Here is a 19,017-nt window from a genome sequence, read left to right on the forward strand (position 1 = left end):
GTACATGATAGCAGAGAGCTGTAGGACTATAGTGGCACAGTAAGTGAGAAGAAAAATGTAGAGAGATGCATACCAAGAAATTGGGATGTAGATAAATACTGGTGGCTATATGCGCTGTCTATAATAGTTGTAAATACATAGAAAAACCGGTTAGACCCTGTGGTGTAAGGAATAAAAGCCGGTGGGAAGCATATCAATAAGGCCTACCAATGATATCCAGAGTACAGCGTCAATCTAAGTGAGAGTCTCCTAATGCAGCCTAAAAGAACGGGGGATAAATAAGGCAGTGATGTAGGTGCCAAGATCGGTGCCATAGTGGATCCGAGAAGGTACAATGTCCCCAATAGTATACCTTGTAGATAGCCGATTCCGCGGTGTCCACCGCTGTTAGGGTAAGGAAACTGAGAGGATGGGGCATTTTAACCCTGGAGGGCGGGAGAACTGCCGGAAGTGACAATATGAGCTACGTAGCGTCGGAGCCCATAATGGGGCGGACGTGACGCGCTGAGTTGAACAGTGCAAACCGCACTGTGAGAGAACGCCGGGCGAGCGGGCAGGAGCCGGATATGACGAACCGGAAGTGGGGCACCGGACGTCACGTAGAGGAGTCCCGTCGCCATATTGGATGAGGCAGGGCTACGCTATGTGTGATCGCTATGTATGGAAAAGGAATAGACTGCCCCACCATGTGATGTGATGGCTCCCAAAGGTCTCAACCGTGATTATGAGCTTATGGCGTTTGTTTAACAGTTGTTGCTATATATGACCACTAATTTGCTCTTTTCTTATCTTTTTAGAGTCGCCTGTACTGATTTATTGGCACCACGGATCACGAGCACCACCCTATTCACTGGTTATCACTGTGCTCCGAATGGGTCACGCCCACCCTCATCATCCTCTTTTTCTTCCTTTTTTTCTTCTTTTCTTCTTTTTTCATTTCAGTCGGTCACTCATAGCCTCAGTCCATTCCTATCTATTTGCTATCAACACAATCTATGACCATGTACTTGCCATAATGGCTTTCTTCCTCCCCTCTGCTCCCTTCATTTCTCTATGCTATATTAAGCGCTTCCATCCTATATGGGGTTTACCCACATTTATTTACATACTGTGCATTTATTTACATCATAGATACCCGGTGTCCCTTCTCTGGGACATCATATCCAGCTCATATACACTCTCCACATCACATGGTGGGGCAGTCTATTCCTTTTCCATACATAGCGATCACACATAGCGTAGCCCTGCCTCATCCAATATGGCGACGGGACTCCTCTACGTGACGTCCGGTGCCCCACTTCCGGTTCGTCATATCCGGCTCCTGCATTTTCTCATAGTACGGCTGTCTATTCTTTCTCCATATATAGCGATCACACATAGTGAAGCCCTGCCTCATTCAATATGGCGACGGGACTCCTCTACATGACGTCCGGTGCCCCACTTCCGGTTCGTCATATCCGGCTCCTGCCCGCTCGCCCGGCGTTCTCTCACAGTGCGGTTTGCACTGTTCAACTCAGCGCGTCACTTCCGCCCCATTATGGGCTCCGACGCTACGTAGCTCACATTGTCACTTCCGGCAGTTCTCCCGCCCTCCAGGGTTAAAATGCCCCATCCTCTCAGTTTCCTTACCCTAACAGCGGTGGACACCGCGGAATCAGCTATCTACAAGGTATACTATTGGGGACATTGTACCTTCTCGGATCCACTATGGCACCGATCTTGGCACCTACATCACTGCCTTATTTATCCCCCGTTCTTTTAGGCTGCATTAGGAGACTCTCACTTAGATTGACGCTGTACTCTGGATATCATTGGTAGGCCTTATTGATATGCTTCCCACCGGCTTTTATTCCTTACACCACCGGGTCTAACCGGTTTTTCTATGTATTTACCTCTATTTTAGACAGCGCATATAGCCACCAGTATTTATCTACATCCCAATTTCTTGGTATGTATCTCTCTACATTTTTCTTCTCACTTACTGTGCCACTATAGTCCTACAGCTCTCTGCTATCATGTACGCACTATAGATAAAAAAAAAAATTTCTTTTGCCATAAACATGCACGGTTGTTCATGTCTATGTTGTATATACTTTGTTTATTTATTATTTATGATTTTTGTATCCTATCTTGATGTATTGTTTTGATATATACTTTACAGTCACTGACGAAGGTCATATGTTTGACCGAAACGTTTGAGTTGTGCATTGGGATATAATAAAACATCCAAATCTTCTTCTCACAACAAAGTTGAGTGCTGGGTTTTGCTATTATTTTATCCATTGGTTTGGGAACCTACCCATGCACCACTTTAAGGTTGTGCACACGTTGACCTTTCACTTAAAGATGCATAAAAACAGCAATAGTGTGCTTGAAGCCAAATGTAACATCCAGTTTGCAGTGAAAATGGTGCTTGCTGAGGAAGGAGCTGGTATCGGAACTGTGCTATATTAGTCATAACATTGAAATCTGTCTTGAGTGATGAGATAAATGGTTAAACACGAAGGGGAGTTATAGGCTTAAAACCTCCACCATGGCTCATATTCAGGTACACTCTGTATGTAATGCAGTCTGCCATTTGCTGGAGAAAGGTGAGCATTACACCCAAGATATTCACCTTTTACCAGCAGATGGCAGAAGGTATTATATACAGACAACAGTCAGGTCAGAAATGAACGCTATATACTGTACCTGTTACTGAATGTGTGTGCATATTTGCGATTAGGAGTGTCAGTGTACAAGTGTGAGTGTGTGTACACATGCACGGTAAACACTTTTTAAATTATTATTATAAAGTGTGCCCATGAGGACATATGTATGCGGGATATTACATTTGAGCAAGTCATCCCAGCAAATCCAAATCAGGCTCATCATTGGTTCTAAATGATGGAAAAGCAAAATTATACAAAAAAAAAAAAAAAAGGGGTAAATATAATTGAAAAGAAGTTTACCCAGTTTATGTCAGCCTTACCTGGGATTTTCTTATCCGTAAATTCACAGACGACCTGTTGGCATTCTCATCTTGGTCAATTGTTTGCTCAATGGCTACAACAAAATTACACATATAAAGTGCTATTTATTCTGATATCACAACTGCACACTGTACATATTTCTGCACAAATAAAAATACAGTTTTCCTCTTTACCAATTCGCATAATTCACTACAAAACAAACACTTAAAGGTGCTATGACCAATCCACGGATTATTTGTGTGAGGCCCACCGCAGGGAGGCACAGCGATCGGCAGAGCAGGGAATTTTATCCCCTTTATAAGATTGAGCGACAAGACGTCTGAACGCAGCCCCCTGAAAAATTGATCTAGAAAGCTCCCAACCCAGTGCTCAGTAACCCCACAGGAAATAAATGGGGCATGCGCACTAATGCTCCATTCTAATGGGGATAAAGGTTCCTTGTACTGCAGACTCTAGATGAAAGAGCAAATTATGAAATAAATAAAATGCAATGTAGTTACACACATTTTGTTATGGGAATATTACATGGACACTGTAATAAATAACAAAAGAAACACTGGAACTTAAAAATTGACTTCAAAATCTCACGAATCACTGGAGAATTAAAGCTATTGCTCTTATGCATTAGGAGACCGCAATACAAACTTCAAATTGTCACATTTAAAACAAGCTTTTAAATCAGGAAACACAGAACATTAGAGAAAAAGGTAGATTACATTTATCCTTAGTATGCAGCATCGATTCAATTTGTCCTGGTGCCAGATAATATTTTTAATTACCGTACTTACCGTAATTCTCCTAAAGATTACATTTGGTTTCTTGGTAATTGCCCAATTGCTTTCTAATGGAAGCATGACCTTCATTAAATGTGGTTATAAGACAAAATTGAAATTTATCCACATTCAGTAGTTCTAGCATTTTTTCATTATCTAATCTCCTGTCTTTTTTTAATACATTAATTCTGAGACGTCAATCTGGTCTTCCGATAGGCTCCGGCAAAGCTGTCTTTAGGTAGGAGATCCGCATCTAAATAGCAGTTCTTTCTGATCTGCCAATACTGACCATATGAATCATTTTTGATCCACTTAGGGAGAGGACCACTATAAAATTCCAAAGAGCTGTTAATGTGCACATTCTAAACAAAATGTGGATGTAACAATCTTGCCTGTAGGATCTCGTGTGATTGGGAGAATAGGATATCTGCTGAAGAATAGGTCAGACTAAACCATATGTCAAGGATTCAAATCAATTGCTGAACAAAACAAACATTTAGCTTCATGAACACTACCTGACCAGATGAAAAATAAAAAAAAAAATTAAAAAAAAAAGGTTTATAAAAAGATGTAACCTAAGAGCAGAATGAAGGGAGCAATAAAACAAGGACTCAAAACGCCCAATAAACAAGTTTGCATAACTTGGCGTGAAACAAATCCCCATTGCAAGACCCCCTGTCTGCCGGTAGGTCCCATCCGCAAAAGAAAAAAAACATCGTGATTCAAAATAAATGTAATAATCTGTATAAAACAAACAATCTGATCCTTGCGAAGTTCATTGTTACTGTTCAAATAATACTCTATGGCTTCTATACGCAAGTTATACACAATACTAGAGTATAAAGAATGTACATCTAAAGAAAACAATATAGTGAGAAGGTTCAGATACTTAATTGATGTATCAAAAGATTGTTACATCCACATTATTATTTTTTTTAAAGCATGTTAGCAGCTATTTAGAATTCGGTAGAGGTCACCTCCCTACGTGGATTAAACATGTCCCACATAGCCAGTATTGGCGGATCAAAAATAACTGCACTTTAGATGTGGACATGTCTCCTACAAGAAAAGGTGTCTTGCTAGAGGTTACCCTAAAGACAGCCTTAAGGACGCCTATCGAAAGACCAGACTGATGTCCCAGAAGGAATTTGTTAAAAAAGAAAAAAAAAAAAAAAAAAAAGACAGGAAATTAGATAAAAAAGGGGAAAAAAATATGCTAAAACTACTGAAAACATGGATACATTTCAATTAAGTCTTATCACCACATTTAATGAAGGTCATGCTTCAATTAGAAATATATTAGGCAATTACCAAGAAAGAGAATATAATATTTTGGACGAATTATCTGGCATCGGGACGAATTATCTGGCACCGGGACGAATTGATTCAAAGCTGAATACTAAGGCTAAATGTCATCTAACGTTTTCCATGTTTCCTGATTTAACAGGTTGTTTTACATGTGGCACTTTGTAGTGTTTGTGCCGCGGTCTATTAACCCAGAAGAGCAATAGCTTTGATTCTCTAGTGACAGGTGAGATTTTTTATGTCAATTTTCAAATTGCAGTAGCTCTTTTGTTATTAGTTTGTTACAATGTAGCAGAAATTTACAACATGCTGGAAGAACTATCCCTGACTGCTAGGAAAAGGATGACTAAACACAGACCTCAAAAATGGGTTTTCAGATCAGTCTGTCGAAACATTGTTTAACCGCTTCAAACCCTGTCAATTTTACTTTTTTTTGTCGTTTTCTCTCCCCTTCCTCCAAGAGCCATAACTTGTTCATTTTGCCATCCACATAGCCGTATGAGGGCCTATTATTTTGCAGGAAGAGCTGTACCTTTGAATGACACCATTTATTGTATCATGTGATGCACTGCAAAGTGGAAACAAATTCCAAGTGCGTTGAACTGCAAAAAAAAGTGCAATTGTTTTTTCTTTATTTACCATGTTTAAATATATGGCAAAGCTGACAAGGGAATATGATTCTCCAGGTCAGTCTGAGTTTTTTTATGTGGTGGGACATTCTTCAGGACATAGGACTGGGTGATGACATTTTTTGTGACCTGAGCTGATGTTTTATTGATACCATTTTGAGGTAGACACAATGTTGTGGAGGCCAAAATAAAACCATAATTTTGGCGTTTTGTTTTTTTCATGCCATTTACAGATCGGATTAACTCATTTTATAAAATACATTGGACATTAAGAACGCAGCGATACCAAATGTGCATTTTTTTAACTGTTTTATTTTTAATGTGACAAAAGGGGGTTGATTTGAACTTGGGTTTTTCATATTTTTTAAAAACTTTTTTCATCTTTTCACTGTATTTAAAGGACTTTTTCGGCACAGAATGCATGTTCAAACCAAGTACAGGTCACTTGGTGCTTCACGGCGGGGCCAATCATTTAACTGCTTGGTTTTTATTTAATCGCCACTCTTCTCCACATGAGCACTGCTATGTATAGTGAAAATCACTATCTATGAACGCCAGCAGTGGGCCAGCTTTCACAGGATGGTCGTAATGACAGGCACAGAGGTCATCAGCAAACCCCCGGCTGTCAGGACAAAACACCGGCACGACGATGGGGACGTAGAATGACCATGGCGTGTGTAAAATGCAGCTGTGAGAGTGACAGCAGGATCTAATACACGGGCAGGGCTCTGCTCTACTCGTGGCTGTTTTAATTTAAGCTCTGCTTTAATTGAGAATTGGATTTTCAAGCTAGGCACCTAGTACCTTGAGGGGTAAAATCACACGTGTCAAGCTCTGGCCCACAAAGTGATTATATTTAGCCCATGACACCAGAAGGAGGACTATGTGAAGCCATTATTCTGTATGGAGGACTATGTGAGGCCCATTAGGCTCTACAGGGATCACAGTTGGGGCATCATACTGTGTTGAGGTCACCATACTTTGCCTGGGGAGTTAAAGGGGGTCAGGGGAATACAGTAGGGTCTTCATACCATGCGTAAAGGCATATCATACTGTGTTTGGGGGCCACTTTTGTTGGCATTATACTTTATTGGGTTAATGAAAAGGCAATTTAGTGGCTTCAATTGGGGGAAAATTACTTTGTAAGGGCTGCAAAGTTGTGAGATATGTTCCTCGGTGACCCCACCAAATATTATCTTTTTTTTTGAGGGGTGCAGGGTCCAATTAGGACTTTTGCTATGAGATACCATGAGTTCTTTGTACGCTCTTGCCCACGAGGAAATACTCAACGCTCCAATCATGTGGTCACTCTCAAGATTTATAAAAATGTACTTTGCTTGAAGGACAACCCCTTTAAGTTTGATTCAATATTCAATAAGGATAAACTCCCTCAATTGTACACTTTTTTTAAATAAATATTAAAGTTTGCCAACGATTTCGAGTTTATCATTTTGATTTTTTTAATAAGACTATTACTACTACTACTCTCAGAGTTGTGCCCATATTCCCTTTTTCTCATCAGAAATTAAAGGGAATCTGTCAGTAGAATCAACCCTCACAAGCAGTTTAGTTTATACAGGCATGTAGGCCATAAAAAGTTGAATAAAATGACACCTTGATAACTTTGATCCGATAGCTCATTCCAGAGAAATCCACGTTTTTCTTATATGTAAAGGAGCTGTTAAGATTTTTAATGAAAGGAGGAGTTACCAGTGCAAGACAATGACTGACCGTCTGATCTATATGTCTCACACATGCAACGCCCTCTTTCATTTTAGGTATGGAGGCAGATGCTCAGACAGAACTATGTTCAGCACATAGGTCTTAACAGTTCATTTCCAAAATGTGGATTTTATGGATCGGATCGCAGATATCAAGGTATCATTTTATTCTACTGTTTAAGACCTGCGTGCCCATATAACCTACTTAGGAGGGTTGATACTACTGACAGATTCCACTTAAAGTAGGAATCTGATTAATGGCTATGAGCAACACAAACCCCAAATGTTTCAATTATAAATTGGACAAGGAAAATGTTAAACAAACAACAACAAAACCTAATAACACTAAATTTCAGGTGAAAATTGGATGCATTCTACTGTGAGGGGTCACTATCAACAATGAAAGTTTGAAAATGTCACAAAGTTACCACAAAAAGGAAGTGAGACTTTCTAATTATTCAACACATTTTTCAGATGACTGGGAATAGGAAATAACGAAACCCAACCACACTGCTACACTGGAGCCGTCACTAGTTCTAGCAATATTTTTAGCACAACTACTACGGTATTTTTCGAGACGTATTGTTGACTTAACATCCCTCCAGCATCCTTCTGTAGATGAGTGTGTGAGAATGTGTCTGATTTTCATTCAGAAAACTCAGACTTCAACCTTCTTGCTATCCGCCGGCCACCCGTGTCTCATCTGTATTGATACATGAACACTTTGAAACGTACATGAGCAAGTACAGATGCCTAGGTTAATAATGGTAATGCAGCCGTAACAATTGGATGGAATACTAATGATCTGTATGGAATCAGATTTTTTTTTTGCACACCACTATACTAGAATAGTACATGCTGAAATTTCTCTCATGTAGTCCGAGCGAAAAACCGGTCTTCTGAATAGGCCTACTGAATACCATTGTTCCAACGTCCGTCCGATTCTTATTTGGACTTTTGTAGAATGCGCTAGTCTGAACGAGCCCTTACAGAAATGAAGGCTGACAGTACACAGTTTATATTCAGCTACTTGAAGACATGTTGATCAGTTTTGCTATAGGATCAGGACGTCTCGGACATACTTACCCTTTAACTTTGTTCTTACTTTATTGGCAATATTCTTTATTTCTTTGTTAAGACTTTCAAGTTCATCCTTTGTTTCTGAAATAACAGGAGGATATTGGTCATACCAGTGTCAGAAGATTTTGCAATATTCTGTGGTCTTGTGTACCGTGAAATAACCTTAAAACTCTACAAACACACACACTACCAAAAGCTTTCAAAATCTTCACTATATTTGATGAAGAAATAAAAAAAAAAAACACTGCCCAGGTCCAGAACAGGAAAAAACTTGCTTCAGTGCTTCAGCAATATCAGCGACAAATAAGCAGCAGGTGCATACATTTTGCAGATTGAGTTAATAAATGTCCGTTTTACAACTAGGAGTCAAGACAGGAAAGAAAATGCATTAAAATGAACCCGAAACAAAGTGAAATTAATTACACATAGATGAACATAGAAGAAATATTTTAAACATATGCCATATTAAATACTTTTTTAAAAATACAACACTGACAGTTATAACCTATGATTACATCTGAAATCCCCCCCCCCCCGCCATCTCATCAGAGGCTCAGACTACGGCTCTACCCTACGGCTCTACAAGAACGAGAAGCTTCAGCCTTACAGGCAACACTGACAGGATCCAATCTCATAGGCTTCAGAACAACAGAAAATGTATCCGCAACTGATACTCCTATTGGGGCAAATGGAGGTGTTGCAGGGACAGCCTGGAGAACCATTTTAACACATTAATATATAGTAGGTGACAACGATTGACAAAATCTGGTTATAGCTACTCTTAAAGGGAATCTGTCACCTAATTTTTTGCATATAAGCCGAGGCCACCGCCATTAGGGGCTTATCTATAGCATTCTGTAATGCTGTAGATAAGCCCCCAATGTAACCTGAAAGATGAGAAAAACCAAGTTAGATTTTGCTCACCCAGGTGGGGTCCCGGTCCAATGGGTGTCGCGGTCCGGTCCGGGACCTCCCATCTTCATACGATGACGTCCTCTTCTTTGCTTCCTGTCACGGCTCCTGCGCATTCGTAATTCTCTGCCCATAAAGTACTGCAGTGCGTAGGCGCTGGGCCTCTCTGACCTTTCCCTGGCCCGGCCCCGCTGCCCTCAACAGGGCAGAGAATTACGCCTGCACAGGAGCCGTGACAGGAAGCAAAGAAGAGGACGTCATCGTATGAAGATGGGAGGCGCCGGACCCAGAGGTCCCGCGACGCCCATCGGACCGCACCGGAACCGCCCCCAGGTTAGTATAATATAACCTCTTTTTCTTACCTTTCATGTTACATTGGGGGCTTATCTACAGCACTACAGAATGCTATAGATAAGCCCCTAATGACGGTGGCCGCGGCTTATATGCGAATCATGAAGTGAGATTCCCTTTAAAAGCTACTTCTGCAGTTTCCTGTTATTGCCAAAGTCCCATTTTCAAATCATCTTTGGTCTTCCTCTTTATATGTCTGAAATGCCATGTGGTATTAACCCCTTAGTGACAGGGGCAAATTTCTGAAATCTGACCAGTGTCGCTTTACATGGTAATAACTCTGGAACACAACATATTCCAGTGATTCTGAGATAATTTTTCGTGGCACATTAACATTTATGATAATGGTAAATTTATGTATATGTTTTGTGTTTATTTACAAAAAAAATATATCAGAAATTTGATAAAAATGTAAAAAAATTAGCAATTTTCAAACTTTGAATGATTATCGCTTTAATCAAGATAGTCATACCACACAAAAACCATTAATAAAATTACATTTGTCTTCTTTACATCAGCACCATTTGTAAAAAAAATTATTTTGTTAGCATTTTAGGAGGTTTAAAAGTGGAGAAGTAATTTTTTCATTTTTTCAAAGAAATTTACTAAATTTATTTTTTAGGGACTTATCCAATTTTGAAGTGCCTTTAGGGGTCCTATACATTGGGAAACCCCCAAAAGTGATACCATTTTATTAACAGCACCCCTCACCATACTGAAAATTGCTGTCAGGTAGTTTATTAACCCTTCAGATAATTTTCAGGAATTAATGCAAAATGACATGACAGGAATGAAAAAGTTTATACCACCTAATGTTTCTAACTTCTGAACAGGCGGCTGTAGCCGGAAGACTCTAAGGCAGCCATTTGGCGCAATCATGATCTTAGAGTGCCAATGGGGTTAAATAGGAAGCCTCCACACTTTTTTTAACCAATTATATGAAGTAGTTACTAATAACAGCAGCCTTTAAGGGGTTAGACAGATATGGTTGGTGCAGACACTGATCGTGGCTGATGCAGCAAGTTGTCAGCTATAGTGGACAGCCGACAGCTGCTGGATTGTCACCTGTAAGAGGGATGCTATCCTCAGATCTTAGGTCACTGAAAAGACGTATTGGCATCCATTAAGTGGTTAAATATACAGTCTTAATAGGAAGTTGGATTACCAATGTACTTAGCAGGATGCAGCAACCCTCCATGATAAAGTCGGGGGCAGAAAAGCTGCCAAATACTGATGTAGACAGCCAACTGCGGTGTCTGTCCTTGTGAGGGTCACATATCGTGCTGGGCAGCCCACCCGATCCAATAGTATGGGTGTCCTCAGTAGGCTGTAAGCCAGACACTATGCATCACACGTATATGTGTGACTGGTGCTCTATGCAAGCTCCATCTGGGCTCATGTTTAATATTACAAATCAAACCCCTCCATGAATTGGTAGGTTTAGGATTGGCTGTCTGCATCAGTATATGGTGGTTTATTATTTTACATTATTTCAAAGATATGAGGGCATCAGGGATTGGGCGTTAGGTCAGTATAATGTTTTCTGTGTTTTTTTTTTTTTTTAATATGTAATGTTTACTTTTTTTTTTTTTTCAAAACTGTGAGCACAGGCACTGGCTCATGATACTACGTCTCCCATCAGCACCACCTGCTGTCATTGTTATCAGTGACAGCAGACATAGCCCGATGGGAGCAGTAGTCTCATCAGCCCACGCCTGCTGACCTGCAGTAAGCTAACTGCAGGTCACCGTCGCAGCTTCAGGGTCACGTTGACATCTGACAGCAAAACCCCGCAGCACCCTGACCGACTGTCTTACAAGCGGTAGCGTTACCGCCGGTAAGAACCACCGCTCCGGTGTTTCCCAGACCGTCACACAGATGACAGCGTGGGAAACCCCATAGGAAGCCAGTAAAACAAAAGCACAGCAAATACGAAAACATTTTTATACCTGCGTTTTTGCTGCGGATTTGATTGACGTAATTGAAGTCAATGGGTGAAAAATGCTGCAGGTAATTGACATGGTGCAGAAAAAGAAAAAAAAACGCACTGCAAATACTTAAGGAAAATTACATGTGCACAACACTTCAGGATTATCATTTAATTAGCCTGCATAAGGATTCGATAGCGATTTTGGCCCATTTCTGCACAGAAAAACGCCATGAAAACGCATCATAAATGCACAGAGCTGGAGTCATAGCTTCAAGAGCTACCACACACACAGACATATCCAGGACATGGGCTACAAGTGTCGCATTCCTTGTGTCAAGCCACTCATGACCAATAGACAACGCCAGAAGCGTCTTACCTGGGCCAAGCAGAAAAAGAACTGTTCTTCAGTGGTCCAAGGTGTTGTTTTCAGATTAAAGTAAATATTACATTTTATTTGGAAATCAATATCGCAATCCAAGCAGCTTGAGATCTAGTGTGAAGTTTCCACAATCAGTGATGATTTGGGGAGCCATGTCATCTCCTGGTGTAGGTGCACTGTGTTTTATCAAGACCAAAGTCAGTGCAGCCGTCTACCAGGAAATTTTACAGCACTTCATGCTTCCCTCTGCCGACAAGCTTTTTGGAGATGGAAATTTCATTCTCCAGCAGAACGTGGCACCTGTCCACACTGCCAAAAGTACCAATACCTTGTTTAAAAACAACAGTATCACTGTGCTTGATTGGCCAGCAAACTCACCTGACCTTAACCCCATAGAGGATCTATGGGGTATTGTCAAGAGGATGATGAGAGACACCAGACCCAACAATGCAGACGAGCTGAAGGCTGCTATCAAAGCAACCTGGGCTTCCATAACACCTCAGCAGCACCACAGGCTGGTTGCCTCCATGCCACGCCTCATTGATGCAGTAATTGATGGAAAAGGAAACCCGACCAAGTATTGAGCGCATTTACTGAATATACATTTCAGTAGGCCAACATTTCGGATTTTAAAATGATTTTTCAATCTGGTGTTACAAAGTATTCTAATTTACTGAGATAATGACTGTTGGGTTTTAATTGGCTGTAAGCCATAATCATCAACATTATCAGAAATAAACACTTGAAATAGATCACACTGTTTGTAATGACTCTATACGAGTTTCACTACAGTTCTTAGGGTACCATCACACATAACGATATCGTTGCTTTTTGTGACGTAGCAACGATTTCGTTAAGGAAATCGTTATGTGTGACAGCGACCAACGATCAGGCCCCTGCTGGGAGATCGTTGGTCGCTGAGGAAAGTCCAGCACTTTATTTCGTCGCTGGATCTCCCGCTGACATCGCTGGATCGGCGTGTGTGACGCCGATCCAGCGATGTCTTCACTGGTAACCAGGGTAAACATCGGGTTACTAAGCGCAGGGCCGCGCTTAGTAACCCGATGTTTACCCTGGTTACCAGCGTAAACGTTAAAAAAAACAAACACTACATACTTACCTTCAGCTGTCTGTCCCCGGCGCTGTGCTTTCCTGCACTCCTCCTGCATCCTGTGTCAGAGCCGGACAGCCGGAAAGCACAGCAGTGACGTCACCGCTCTGCTTTCCGGCTGACCGGCGCTGACAGTGCAGAGGAAAGCAGAGCGCCGGAGGACAGACAGCTGAAGGTAAGTATGTAGTGTTTGTTTTTTTAACGTTTACGCTGGTAACCATGGTAAACATCGGGTTGCTAAGCGCGGCCCTGCGCTTAGTAACCCGATGTTTACCCTGGTTACCGGGGACCTCGGGATCGTTGGTCGCTGGAGAGCTGTCTGTGTGACAGCTCTCCAGCGACCAAACAGCGACGCTGCAGCGATCGACATCGTTGTCGGTATCGCTGCAGCGTCGCTTAGTGTGACGGTACCCTAAGGAATACTTTCTATGACCTACATGCCCATATAGACTGTTTAGGAAGGTTGATCCTACTGATAGATTACCTTTAATAGTTTATTTTTAGAAACCAAAATGGAATGTGAAGGAACAAAACAGAAATATAAACCAAATCAGTATTTGGTGTTACCATCCTTTGCCTTCAAAATAGCATCAACTCTTCTAGGTACGATTGCACATCGTTTGTGAAGGAGCTCAACAGGGAGATTGTTCCAAATATCTTGGAGAACTAAACACAGATCTTCTCTGGATGAAGGCTCACACAAATCCTTTTGTCTCTTCATGTAATCAATAGGAGATTACTTTGAGATAAGGGCTTGGTGAAGACCATTTTATCACTTCTAAGAAAACATGTTATTCCTTAAGGTACCTTCACACTCAGCGACACTGCAGCGATACCGACAACGATGTCGATCGCTGCAGCGTCGCTGTTTGGTCGCTGGAGAGCTGTCACACAGACAGCTCTCCAGCGACCAACGATCCCGAGGTCCCCGGGTAACCAGGGTAAACATCGGGTTACTAAGCGCAGGCGCAGGACCGCGCTTAGTAACCCAATGTTTACCCTGGTTACAAGCGTAAAAGTAAAAAAAACAAACACTACATACTTGCCTACCGCTGTCTGTCCCCGGCGCTCAGCTTCTCTGCACTCCTCCTGCACTGGCTGTGAGCACAGCGGTCGGAAAGCAGAGCGGTGACGTCACCGCTCTGCTTTCCGGCTGACCGACGCTCACAGCCAGTGCAGGAGGAGTGCAGAGAAGCTGAGCGCCGGGGACAGACAGCGGTAGGCAAGTATGTAGTGTTTGTTTTTTTTACTTTTACGCTGGTAACCAGGGTAAACATCGGGTTACTAAGCGCGGCCCTGCGCTTAGTAACCCGATGTTTACCCTGGTTACCAGAGAAGACATCGCTGGATCGGTGTCACACGCCGATCCATCGATGTCAGCGGGAGATCCAGCGACGAAATAAAGTTCTGGACTTTCCCCAGCGACCAACGATCTCCCAGCAGGGGCCTGATCGTTGGTCGCTGTCACACAGAACGATTTCCTTAACAATATCGTTGCTACGTCACAAAAAGCAACGATATCGTTAACGATATCGTTATGTGTGAAGGTACCTTAACACTGAAGATAATTCTTAAAAGGGAATTTGTAATTCATTTTTCCAATTGTTGAAAAGAAAAAAAGAAATTAAGTATGAATGCTGTAATACAAATAAAAAAAATAAAGTAAGAAATATGAAAAATTCTATAAAAAGGTTTCATATTTTCAACTTTTAAACATTAGGGGGAGCAACTGCTGACTGTTATGAAATCCCAGTGTACTGCTAGCTCGCATTACGAATGCAATAAATTTGGGCAGGATCTGCTTGTGTCTGACATCATTTCTCCCTTTTGGGCACTTGCATAACGTGTGGGGGAGATGATAAAGTTTTGGATCACAATGCAGTGGCAAAGTAATTTGGACAGCGTTACAGAAATCTGCTGGCAGCGCCGATTCGTTTTTTTTTCTGGTAACTGCAACGAAAATTTAATTTGCGCCCCCTTCCGCAGGGTTAGCATCAGTGTGTCAGCAGAAACAGTAAGAATCGCTCATGTGCTGTACAAGTAGAAGGTAGTACAGCGATGAACCCTTGGCGATACATGAGAGCTGGTGGAGACAGCAGAATCTTGGACACACAGACCTCACACCCAGTATATGCTATATGGATGAGCTATCCACATGAAAAAAAGTCTGGAAATATCAGATACTGGCAGTCTTGACAAGCAGTGAGAGCAAAGGTCCCAAGGAAAGCAGAGTGCTGCCTGAGGACCCCTCCACACAGAACCCCAGAGTCCAGGGGTGTTCAGGTTTGAGCTTTGAGAGATTGAGGCCTGCCTATGCCAAGAAGGGATATATTGAAGCTTTCCGTCGGAGGTATACAATAGGAGTCTTTACAACATATACCTCTCATAGTCTCAGAATATAGAACAGAATATGTACATGACATTACCATGGCAAAGTGGTTCATAGTCTTTCGAAAATTAATTACCCAACACAAAATTTTTGACCAAAAAAAAAAAAACACAATAGAAGGTGAATTCACTGTAAAACATGTGCTTTATAAGAGCTTACTTTCTTCTGGGTTTGGTGCTGATAAAATAGTGCTGTGCTTCTTTTTCACCTCGTCAACATTTTCTGATATTTTAGCAATGTGATTTCTTATTTCTTCTACCTTAAAAAAGCAAACAACATAAAATGAGGGAATAATGTTACACTGCTTCTACATTCAGAAGTGGACTTATTGCTTCATTTACTACATTCACCAGGAAGGAAGCGGATTGAAAGTTGGAATTAAAGGGAACCTGTCAGCAGGATTGTGCACAGTAACCTACAGACACTGTCACTTCGGCGCCGTTATACTGAATAAAAGGATACCTGGGTTGATGAAATCCATCTTGTGGTTGTTGTTTAATCTTTATTTTCAGTTTTGAGTTAATGATATGCTCGTGCTCCGGGGCAGGCCTGGGGGTCTTCATGTGGTGCTCTGCCTAGGTATTCATGTGTATGACTTCTGACAGGTCACTGATCCCTCAATGACCTGCCCCCTAGTTTATATAATGAATATCTGTACATACCGGTAATGAAGAAAAAATAAAAACGCCTGATAAATGTCCCAATAATAAATGTGCTTGATGTTATTCAGATAGAGAAAAAAAAAACACTTAAAATGGCGCCCGCCGCGCCAGAGCAGTAGCAGCTATCGGTGTATACAAGTGATCTGATAGCTGCTACTGCGCAAGCGCCATCTTGGGGATTTTTTTCTTTTTCTCAAACAAGATGACCCTGCTCGGCCTGCTACTGCGTGGCAGAAGCCATTTTAAAATAGATTTTTTTTTCTATCTGAATAACATCATGCATATTTATTATTAGGACATTAATCATGCGATTATGCTACAGAGCAGGGCCAGCACCTGCCTGCAGAAGGTTTTTTTTTTTTTTTTCAGTACCGGTATGTAAACTAGGGTCAGGTCAGTGAGGGATCAGTGACCTGTCAGCAAGCTGCCTTATCAATACCTAGGCAGAGCGCCACATGAAGACCCCCCTCCGCCCCGCATCACGAGCATATCATTAACTACAAACTGAAAATAAAGATTAAACAACAACCACAAGACGGATTTCATCAACCAAGGTATCATTTCAATCAGCGTAACAGCACCGACCTGACAGTGTGTAGGTTACTGTGCACAATCCTGCTGACGGGTTCCCTTTAACCCCTTCACAAATGACATTTTGTACCTGAGAAAAAGCATTTGTAGTTTTATTATAGCATTAAAAAAATGGTGTAACCATTATTTTTTTTTCCTGTTGATGTATGTATATAGGTAGCTTGTTTCTGCGTGACGAGCTGTACATTTAAAAACAGCATTAATTGAAAAAATAAGGGTCTGTACAATTTATTAACTTGTTCTAAACATTTTGGAAGCACACCAATTTGTTCAGCATTCTTGTGACATAATTAAAATTATCCACTGATTTTAATTGGGGGGCCTGTCAGCAGGATTTCACATCCCAAACTATTTATATGTGCATGTTGCTCTTTCAAAGACAAGTCCAGCAATATCTATATATGGACAGTCCGTTCCCCCATTAATGAGAAATCAGCATTCTAATTGCTATGTAAATGTGGCTGTAGATCTGAAGCCTCTGTCACTCCAGCTCTATTCCCTGCTCAGCATTGCCTCCTTCTGCTTAACTGATTGGCTGAAGTCACACAGCACAGAGGCTAAGGAGCAGTCAGACACGTAGGAAGAGGAAGCAGTGCTGGCAGTGAATAGAGTTGGAGTGACTGAGGCCTCAAATCTTAGTCATCATTTGCATATCAATTAAAACACAGATTTCTCACTAATGGAGGAATGGACTGGCCATATTACAGGACTGGTATTTGAAGGGGTTACATGCATAAATAAATATCTTTGGTGGCAAAATCCTGTAGACAGATTCCCTTTGATTAAAGGGAACCTGTCACCCCCAAAATCGAGGATGAGGTAAACCCACCGGCATCAGGGGCTTATCTACAGCATTCTGTAATGCTGTAGATAAGCCCCCGATGTATCCTAAAAGATGAGAAAAAGAGCTTAAATGATACTCACCTGGGCGGACGGTCCGATCCAATGGGTGGCGCGGTCCGGGGCCTCCCATCTTCATCAGATGACGTCCTCTTCTGGTCTTCACGCTGTGGCTCCGGCACAGGCATACTTTATTTGCCCTGTTGAGGGCAGAGCAAAGTACTGCAGTGCGCAGGCACCGGGCCTCTCTGACCTTTTCTCGCACCTGCACACTGCAGTACTTTGCTCTGCCCTCAACAGAGCAGACAAAGTACGCCTGCGCCGGAGCGTTAAGACCATAACTATATATAGATATAGTTATATAGATTTGAGGTTTTGGATGATGAAGGGGCCCTTGTGAAAGATCCATCTGTCTGCACCTTGACGATGAGGTTGAACCAGCTTCTCCTCGACCACACCAGAGCCACTAGGATGGTTGGAACCTGATCTTCCAAAGAGTTTTTGCCAGCACTGGAATCAGTAGAATTGCATAGGCCAACCGAAAGCTCCATTTTTGAGCAAAGGCATCCACTCCACTGGGATTCAGGAAAAAATAGGCTTCGACCTGCGTGTTTTGACCTGAAGCAAGCAAATGATCACTGGTAGGTCCCATCTGTCTACCAGCATCTTGAAGACTCCTCTGTTCAGGCTCCACTCCCCCGGCTGTATGTCCTGGCGACTCAGGAAATCTGCCTGAAGGTTGGAAGTTCCCATTAGATGGACAGCTGTCAGGGAGGGTGTTTTTCAGCCCAACAGAATATTCGGTCTGAAATGCCCCATAGGCTGTTGAACTTTGTGCTCCCCTGATGTTTGAGGTGAACAACTGCAGTCATGTTGTCTGAATAAACTGATGTGACATCCAGAGATCAGATTGCTTGCTGCTAGAAGAGCTTCCTTCAGCTCTCTGAAGTTGGAGGACCTGGCACTCATCTTCTGATCCCAGTGTCCCTGGAAAGGAGTAGGAGATACTATGGCCCCCCCCCAGCCCTGCTTGCTGGCATCGGATGTTATAACCAGAGGGGATTGTGACCAACTAATGCCTCTGCAAAGATTCCTGGAGTTTAGCCACCACGCCAGGGAGGCGCTTACACACCATGGAGTGTGTACTTTCCTGTTCAGAGAGCTGGGATTCCCGTTCCAGTTCTCGAGTATGTGAGCTTGTAAAACTCTGGAGTGGGCCTGCGCCCAGGACACTGATTGAATACAGGCAGTCATGGATCCTAGGATTGACATGGCTTCCCAAAGGGTAGGGGACCTCTGTTCTCTGAAGTCTGTGATCTTTGCCATTATAGTCAGGCACTGATCTTCCGGGAGAAAAGACATCTGTCTCTCA

General features: G+C 42.1%; 1 protein-coding gene and 1 long non-coding RNA gene across 3 annotated transcripts in view; both read right to left on the reverse strand.

The window, feature by feature from the left end:
• LOC138668878 (uncharacterized) overlaps nt 1–19,017 on the reverse strand; it is a 265,220-nt gene that overhangs the window by 38,330 nt on the left and 207,873 nt on the right. The gene's annotated exons all lie outside the window — the stretch shown is intronic.
• Nucleotides 1–19,017, reverse strand: part of STX2 (syntaxin 2) — a 100,924-nt gene that overhangs the window by 36,768 nt on the left and 45,139 nt on the right. For both annotated transcript variants that reach the window (XM_069756053.1, XM_069756052.1), the window contains exons 3-5: nt 15,712–15,811; nt 8,487–8,561; nt 2,972–3,045 (exon numbers count right to left, since the gene is read on the reverse strand). In XM_069756053.1, coding sequence (XP_069612154.1) covers nt 2,972–3,045; nt 8,487–8,561; nt 15,712–15,811 — 249 coding nt within the window. The remainder of the gene's footprint in view (nt 1–2,971; nt 3,046–8,486; nt 8,562–15,711; nt 15,812–19,017) is intronic.

Source organism: Ranitomeya imitator, chromosome 1 (assembly GCF_032444005.1).
Source record: "Ranitomeya imitator isolate aRanImi1 chromosome 1, aRanImi1.pri, whole genome shotgun sequence".
Taxonomy (NCBI): domain Eukaryota; kingdom Metazoa; phylum Chordata; class Amphibia; order Anura; family Dendrobatidae; genus Ranitomeya; species Ranitomeya imitator.